Genomic DNA, 9,176 nt, shown 5'->3' with positions numbered 1-9,176 from the left:
TTAAATTCACTTCTCGTTTTTGTTTTGTTTTGTTTTTTTGTCATTTCAATTCAATTTCCTTATATTATTTGTTCAACGCTGGCTTCTCCCACACTCGACACTTACTCAGCCAACACCATCTAAAAATAGTTGATATATTATTTTACTGGTTTCTTGCATCATTCTTTAAAATCTTCACTGCTAATTCTAACAACAACCTGCATTCTCTTTCTCTTCTATTGTCTCTCAGTCATCCGAACACATCTCAATGCGCTTTTTCTTCTGCTGTATTTCTTGTACCATTTTGACTTCACTGTATTAACTTTTCTTGTATTAAAACTCTTCCAAAATATTTCTGCCTTCCTCACACTTCTACAATCATTCATCTAATTTTTTTACTACTATTTCGAATGCTAGCTTTATATTTTGTCAGTTTTTTACAGGTTTCCTTAATGTCAGATTCATTACTTTTCTTCTAATCTGTTTCCTCTTAAACTCATCCACACTTGTGCTACACTTACTCTCTCAACGCCTCTTAAAGAAATCATTTTCAATTTAAATATCTTGTGCAATTTCAAAGCCATTACTTACTTGAATCTGCTAATGTCTCTTCTTAAACCCACCTACGATTCTTCGACATATATTTTACACGAGCACTAAAAGAATACATTTTTATCTGCTATTTTTTTAGTGCAATTGCATCGTTAATATTGATCTATTTTTTCAACTATCTTATTTTGAAGTAATCCATACAATTCTCACATTTTTACAGCTATCTTGAATCTTTTTCTGAGGTCATCTTTCGCTAAACTTCAAACACATGTAAGATTAGCTGGAATGGAGACACAAGAGAGAAAGAAAAGTAGTTAATTATGTCTTCTTACATTAAAAATTACGAGTAACTTAAGGCCGTTTAACAGTCACCACAAGTGTCTCAAAAGCTGTATGCATCAAGGAAAAATTAAGTCTGGCAGTGAAAGGATTAATGTCACTTGGATGCGCCTTCCCCTCCACTGCTTCTGACACACGCACCACTCTCTCACTCTTCCTCCCCCGCACTTCCACAATGCACTTTTACTTCCATTTTCAGTGTCATTTTAACCTCGTTCTCAATTCCTCCTCTTCACTATAATCCCCACAGGAACGCCAAATTTTCCTAACTAATATTTAAGATCATTCCAGTTCATCTTCCTCTCTTTTGTCCCAGCTGATCACCCACAATAAATATTCTCCCGTCTATTTTTAGCGTCATTTTAGCGTCATCCTTGTTTCGTCTCCTCTCTGGTTCCCCTTACTATTCTCAATTACTTCACTGCTCTTTGTAAAATCACCTCAGTAATTTCCCTATTTGGTTTACATAATAACTAACTACTTTGGGACATCTCTCGTGCTCCAGACATCATACTGAATAGAAACTGCAAAATATATCCTTTTTCATTAATTATTTTGTAGCTTTGTAAAGACTCTATACATTGCCTCTACTGCAGTGGATCCCAAACCTTTCCTGAGCAGTAACACGCGGAGGTTCCATACAGTCCATACAGTACCACCTGATTAAAGAAAAAACACAACTCTAGCAAATGTCACAAGTAAAACACACAATTGAACTAACAAGGAACACAACTCAATTTAATGCGAGGGAAGCATCCGTTCCATCTCCACCAGCTGATCGATGGCAGATGATGTTGTTCAAGGCAATAGTAATTTGTTCTGAGAAATAAATGAACTCAAATTGACTAAAAAATCGCACATGATCCCGAAAGTGCTCATGTATCACAGCCTGGGAACCACTGCTCTAGTGCTTCAAACTGTTGCATTTCGAAGTTAGAGTCCACATAACACCCTATATAATCCTTCTAGTGCTTTAAATTCTTCCATCTTAAAATTGAAGGGATAAATTTTCTCTCTACCATCTGACTCCCTCACACTTCACGCTCACCCTTTGCCTCTCCCTTCTCCACCAGAGTGCATGCTGCGCGGGTGTAGCGAGTGCACCACGCGACACTACTGCTCTATCTGTAAGGCTGGACTAGTTCGTCACGCGGGCAGGTGCAGGAAGAAATGCCCCTTTGGTACGGAGATCAGTCCCCGCACACCTGGTCTCTGTCTCTCCTCTCCCACGCCTCCGACAGGTGAGCAAGTTCATTTACCTGCGCACAATTTACCTGTACACACTCTTGGTATCTAATTGTTCTCAGCTTAATTACGTGTCGGTTTCATTATCTCCCCACTTCCTCGCGTGGGTTTTATATGATGCTTTGTGTGTGTGTGTGTGTGTGTGTGTGTGTGTGTGTGTGTGTGTGTGTGTGTGTGTGTGTGTGTGTGTGTGTGAGGATTATTCATGTGGTGTCTCGCTTTTATTCCCTATCTTGATTTTTATTATTTTTTTAGTTAATCTTTCTGTCACTGTCATGCTTCTCTCTCTCTCTCTCTCTCTCTCTCTCTCTCTCTCTCTCTCTCTCTCTCTCTCTCTCTCTCTCTCGATGATTAATTCCATTACAAGTTTAGAAACATATTCAGCCCTATACTATTACTACCACCATCACCACTACTACTATTACTATTACTATTACTACTACTACTACTATTATTACAACGACTATTAATACTACCACTTCGTCCATTACTACCACTATCAATAATAAACCCATCACCAACAAGTACCACAACAATGATAATAATAATAATAATAATGATAATAATAATAATAATATAAATAATAATAATAATAATAATAATAATAATAATAATAATAATAATAATAATAATAAAATAATAATAATAATAAAAACAATAACAATGATATCTGAAAAATACAACACGTCAACACACACACACACACACACACAAGAATCTTCACTCTGTCCCACCCCCCCTCTCTCTCTCTCTCTCTCTCTCTCTCTCTCTCTCTCTCTCTCTCTCTCTCTCTCTCTCTCTCTTAGATCTGATATTCACCATAAAGAAGAGTGTTTTAGTGAGCCACAGAAGCAGGGAGAGAGGGAGAGGTGAAGTGGCATACCTCAAGGGAAATGTCACCACTGTGTTCTTTCATGCATGGGCGGGAGTGAAGAATGGAAAACTGGGGATGCTCTCTCTCTCTCTCTCTCTCTCTCTCTCTCTCTCTCTCTCTCTCTCTCTCTCTCTGTGTGTGTGTGTGTGTGTGTGTGTGTGTGTGTGTGTGTGTGAGAGAGAGAGAGAGAGAGAGAGAGAGAGAGAGAGAGAGAGAGAGAGAGAGAGAGAGAGAGAGAGAGAGAGCAATGCCTTCTCCTCCATATATTTCTTTTTTTTTCTTTATCTTTCTCTTCATCCTCCTCCTACTCCTTTTTCTTCTCCACCTCTTCATCTTTCTTCTCTTACTTCGTCTCTCCTTCATTATCATCCTCCTCCTCCTCCTCTTCCTCTTTTTCTTCTTCTTCCTCCTCGTCTTCCTCATACTCATCCTCTTTCTCTTCCTCCACGACCCAATCAAATTTCTTTTTTATTATCCTAATCAAATCTCTCTCTCTCTCTCTCTCTCTCTCTCTCTCTCTCTCTCTCTCTCTCTCTCTCACACACACACTTTTATTATTTTCATTTTCCTTCTTTTCTTATTTATTGCATATTCTTTATTCTTTTCACTGTTCGAGAGAGAGAGAGAGAGAGAGAGAGAGAGAGAGAGAGAGAGAGAGAGACGATGAGTAGAAAAGGTAATATAATACACACACACACACACACACACACACACACACACACACACACACACACACACACACACACACACACACACACACACACACACACACACACACACACACACACACACACACACACACAGGAGCCAGGACACAACAGAAGGGCGCCCACACCTGTCTACCACACCTGAATCATAAAGCGACAAGGGCGTGGCTCAGGTGTGCCCTCTGTTCTGCTAATTACGTCAGGCGCGCAGGTGAAGGAAGAGGAGACTTGAGGTATGAGAGGGTAGGGAGGGAGGGAGTGGGAGGGAGAGAGAGTGGGTGGGATAGATGGAGGGAGGGAGATGAAGAAGGGATGAGGAAGGGAGGATGGGAGGGATGTAGAGGAAGGAAAGGAAAAGGAAGGTTGATAGGAAATAAAATAAAGAAAAGGAAAAAAAATAGGAAAGTCGATTAAAATGGAGAAACGAAAAGGGAAATGAGATAGATCGAAAGAAAATGAAGACAGGGAAGGCGATGATTAAGAAGAAAGAAAAGAAAAGAAGAAATTAAAGAAAAAAAAAGAAGAGAAGATGAGGGAAAAAAGTTTAGGAAAAATAGAAGAAGCAAAACAGAGAGAGAGAGAGAGAGAGAATGCGAGAACCAACGAAGAATATGAATAAGAATATGGAGATGAGGAGAGAAGAATAAAAGGAGGTGGAGAAACATGAGACAATACGGAAAAGGAAGAAAGAACAACAAAAACAAGTGCAAGAAAACAATGAACAGAAAAACAAGGCGAACAAAGAATGAGAAATGAGAAAGCAAGCAACGAAAGAGAAGAAAAGAAGAAGAATAGAGAGAAGGAGGAGGAGGAGGAGGAGGAGGAGGAGGAAGAGAGGACAAAGACAGATATGGAGATGAGGAGGAGAATAAAAGGAAGAAGAGGAGGGAATGGAGACACAAGGGGAGGAGATCTATAAAAGGGAAGAGGGATGAGAAGAATAAGGAATAAGAAGAATGAATGAGAATGAATGAAGCAAATAAGGAAGAGGAAGAGAGAGAAAAAATAAAATAAATATAAAAAACAGAGAGAAATTATCAACACACTAATAGAAAGTAGAAAATTAAATCAAGGAAAATTATTAAAAGAAGGAGGAAAGGAACAGAGGAATAAAGAAGAGAAGAAAGAGAAGATAGTAATAATGAAAGCCAGCGCTAATTTATAAGTTCACAAGTAAAAAAAAAAAAAAACAAGGTCAATGTCTGTTTGTAAGATTACCCCTTATCTATTTTCCTGTTTGTCTGTCCGTTCGTTCGTCTATCAACTTGTTCATAATTGTCCCCTCTCTCTCTCTCTCTCTCTCTGTGTGTGTGTGTGTGTGTGTGTGTGTGTGTGTGTGTGTGTGTGTGTGTGTGTGTGTGTGTGTGTGTGTGTGTGTGTGTGTGTGTGTGTGTATTCTTGTGGGGTTTTTTTTCAAGGAGGAGGAGGAGGAGGAGGAGGACGAAGAGGAAGAGGAAGAGGAAGAGGAAGAGGAAGAGGAAGAGGAGGAGAAGGAGAAGAATGAGAAGAAGGAAGAGACAGAGGAGAGGAAGAAAAGGAGGAGGAGGAGGAGGAGGAGAAGAAGGAGAAGAAGGAAGAGACAGAGGAGGAGGAGGAGGAGGAAGGAAATTTTAACCTTATTTTAAGTTCACTAGCATTTTTTCCCTCATTAAAAATAAAAAAACACAGTAAAAGAAGTCTCTCTCTCTCTCTCTCTCTCTCTCTCTCTCTCTCTCTCTCTCATGTTATGTTTCTCACCACCCCACGTGTACATACACACCATGACCGCTGCTGTGTGTGTAAATGTCAATCACGTACACAAATCATCCACACACACACACACACACACACACACACACACACACACACACACACACACATGTACGTAACAACCGCTTCCCGAGCATGGCCATAAACGCACATGTACACCTTATAAGCCCTCATGTGTACGTATCCTGACATTCCTACACGTCTCTTGCCTTCCATGTACGTATGTAGCGTGCGTGCGTGCGTGCGTGTGCGTGTGTGTGTGCGTGTGCGTGTGCGTGAGATAAGCTTCAATTTACAGCACCAAAAATGACACTAAGTAACTTTTGACTACATAAAGACTCACTGATAAGGAAAAGACTAGAGTTGGCAGGGTAATGAGGACTCAGCTCTTGTTACCGCTGACAGGGGCGCAGGGGAGGGCAGGGGGAGGTTACTGACGGGAGGCGCTGAGAGGACACGGGGACAGGGGGAGGAACTGCTGTGAAATAGGGGCAGAGTAGAGGCAAGGCAGAGGAGTGGGGAAATACGTAGGGAAATCTGACAGGGACCGGCAGGGTAGAGGCAGGACAGAGAAGCAAGGAAAAAAGAAAAAGAAAAAAAATGAAAAGAAAAGTGGCAGAAGCAAGGAAAAAAGAAAAAGAAAAAGGAGAGAAAGAGGAAAAAGAAAAAGAAAAGAATGACATACTATGAAAATGTAAAAGAAGGGTTACTCTGATAAAAGCAGGGGATGGTGTCTAGCTGGCAGGGTAAATAATAGAAGAAAATACAGATCAGCAGGGGGAGGGAAGGAGAGAGACAATAGTTTTAAAGACATGGAAGGAGAAGGAGTTAATACTATTTCGACAGGGTATAGGGTGGAAGGGGAAGGAAGGGGGGGCGGGGTGGAAGGGGAGAGAGATGTTAGGTAAGGTACAGTAAGGCAAGGAAGGGAAAAATTCTTGCAGGTGAAAGGTTATTGAAGGGTACTTTGGCAGGGAAACGTTTGAGAAAAGAAAACTCTCTCTCTCTCTCTCTCTCTCTCTCTCTCTCTCTCTGATGAAACGTGAAATAAGGACATTTTATTTACTCCTCTTGCAAAATCTTATAAAACAAGACCTGTAAAATGAGAGAGAGAGAGAGAGAGAGAGAGAGAGAGAGAGAGAGAGAGAGAGAGAGAGAGAGAGAGAGAGAGAGAGAGAGAGAGATACACACACACACACACACACACACACACACACACACACACACACACACACACACACACACACACACACACACACACACACACTAGTAGAAATATGATCAAGAAACACTGGAACCCACTTGAAGAATGATTACAAAGAGGAAAAGGACTGCATATTCATTCGAGAGAGAGAGAGAGAGAGAGAGAGAGAGAGAGTGGGGAGGCAGGGGGTAGAGGTGGCAAGGTTTGGTAAGGCAGGGGATACAATGAAGGTGATAATGACCCTGTATTTGAGTGAGACCAAGCCAGTCCCGTAGTGCAATCTTGGCAAATGATATGTGGCAAGGCGAGGCAAATAATACACGCAGGGACAGGGTGGTGGTGGTGGTGGTGGTAGAGCCTCCGCCCTCCTCCTCCTCCTCCTCCTTTTCTTCTTTTCTTCTTTATTCCTCCCCGTTCCTCTCTTTTTCTTCTTCGTCTTTATCTTTCTCCTGCTTCTTATTTTTTCTTCCTGGTTTCTACTGTTTTCTCTTCTTCCTCTTCTTCCTTTTTTTCTTCTTCCTTTTCTTCTTCATCCTGTTATTTTTTCTACTTCTGTTCTTTCTTCTCTTCCTCCTCCTGTTTCTTTCACTATTATAACTGTTATCTTCCTTTATCTTCTTCTCCTTCTTACTTCTCTTATTCCATTCATTTTGCTTCACTTCTTTCCTCATTCTTTCTCGTTTTCCTTCTCTTCTTTTTCTCTCTATTATCTTTAATATTTTTTTCCCATATTCTCACTTTTTTTAATTTCTTTACTCTTATTTTTTCTTGCGTCGTATTCATTCTCCTCTTCTTCCTCTTCTCCTTCCTCCTCTTCTCTTTCTCCTCTTTCCTCTTCAATGTTAAATTCTTTCATATTTCATTTTTTTCTACATTTATTTTCACTGGTCATCTTCGTTCTCCTCCTCCTCCTCCTCCTCCTCCTCCTCCTCCTCCTCCTCCTCCTGTTCTTGTTCCTTCATTATCTCCTCCTTTCTTTCTTGTTCTCTTGATCTTTTCCTCCTTCTTGTTTTCTTATTCGTCTTCTTATCTCTTTGTTTATTTTCGTCATAAGATTTCTTGTATTCGCTTCCCTTCAGTCTCTCTCTCTCTCTCTCTCTCTCTCTCTCTCTCTCTCTCTCTCTCTCTCTCTCTCTCTCTCTCTCTCAAATTGCTTCTTGTCTCTCAAAGTTAGTATAATTTTCTCTATTTTGGCATTGTAATTCCATATTGCCCAAAAATAAATAAGAGAGAGAGAGAGAGAGAGAGAGAGAGAGAGAGAGAGAGAGAGAGAGAGAGAGAGAGAGAGAGAGCATTTCCAGGCCTGAAAATCCAATGACACAGCAAAGTAGGAACAAATTATACCAAATTATACCTATTCCCTCTCTATATAGTCTGCCCTCGACCCTTATGCCTTACCCTTCCCTGCCACACCCTTGCCACAACCCTGCCACACTACTAACCACACTAACCTGCCTTAACCCTGCCGCGTATCCTGTCACAGCCGTACCCTGTCTCTACCACTTGTCCTCACCTGTCCTGTTTTACACTACCACAACTTTACCACACCTCTGTCACACTACCCTGCCTTGCTCCTATCACATATGTTAGTCTTTTTCACTCCTATACACTCACTACGCGTTACACTGCCATACACTCTCTTTCTCTCTCTCTCTCTCTTTGCCCGTCTCCCTCCAGCTCATCCTGTTTTTTTCTTAAGTTCCTCGTTGTATATACACGTCATAGATTGTTTTGCTTTCTTTTGTAAATATAGAATGGTGTTTTTTATAAGTTACGTTCTGTATGTTGTAGGGAGGCAGTGGATTAGTGGATAAGGTGGTGAGCGTGGGTTTGGGCAGACGTCCACGCGTAGGTTCGAATCCCACCACGTACCGCCTTAAAACTTTGCCATTTGTTGAGTGGTTTAAAGTTCCTACATGTTCTAGGTCGTTACACTAAAGATGCGCTTGGGTGGTGATATGGGCCCTAATATACCCACCACTATAAATCAAACTGCCTGCGCCACTAATGGGTGGAAGCTTCCAATACTCTTCAAGTCACCTACAGGCGCGGCGCTATAGGCAAGGACATTAAAAAAAAAAAAAATGTTATCTTTATTCAAACAGTTGCGTGTTTATCATAGCTCTGCACTGCTAAACATTTTCCCCATAACCAATAATTTCTTCTAAGTCTTTTTTTATTCATCTACTAATCGATTTATTTCATTATATTTATTTATATGTATATTTTTCGCTACAATTTGTCTGTCTAGGGGCTAGTAGTTCAGTGAGTCTAATTTTCTATCACTTGTGTTCTTATTTAATTTTCTTTCCCTTGGGCGATGCATGCATAAAAAAAAAGTTGTTTAGTACACAGAAGGAAAAGATTAATCCTCCTTTCTTCCTTTCTTCCCCCCTGCATGTGATCTTTTAGTGTTCTTATACTTATAGAAAAGATGACCATAGCAACAAAAGGCCTCGTTGACAAAGAAACAGCATTACCAAAGGAAGAAAATATAAGAAAACTTACGCACCCTTGGCCTTCCAGT

General features: G+C 40.6%; 1 protein-coding gene and 1 long non-coding RNA gene across 4 annotated transcripts in view; one reads left to right on the top strand and one right to left on the bottom strand.

Moving 5' to 3' along the window:
- Positions 1-9,176, bottom strand: part of LOC123514345 — a 229,874-nt gene that overhangs the window by 211,393 nt on the left and 9,305 nt on the right. The gene's annotated exons all lie outside the window — the stretch shown is intronic.
- The window catches only part of LOC123514329 (R-spondin-1-like), a 191,660-nt gene that overhangs the window by 176,864 nt on the left and 5,620 nt on the right, over positions 1-9,176 (top strand). For all 3 annotated transcript variants that reach the window (XM_045272175.1, XM_045272167.1, XM_045272183.1), the window contains one exon: positions 1,944-2,111. In XM_045272175.1, the coding sequence (XP_045128110.1) occupies positions 1,944-2,111 (168 nt within the window). The remainder of the gene's footprint in view (positions 1-1,943; positions 2,112-9,176) is intronic.

Source organism: Portunus trituberculatus, chromosome 5 (assembly GCF_017591435.1).
Source record: "Portunus trituberculatus isolate SZX2019 chromosome 5, ASM1759143v1, whole genome shotgun sequence".
In the NCBI taxonomy this organism is placed as follows: Eukaryota; Metazoa; Arthropoda; class Malacostraca; order Decapoda; family Portunidae; genus Portunus; species Portunus trituberculatus.
The sequence above is the reverse complement of the archived record's forward strand: the minus strand, read 5'-3'. Positions and strand labels throughout refer to the sequence as shown.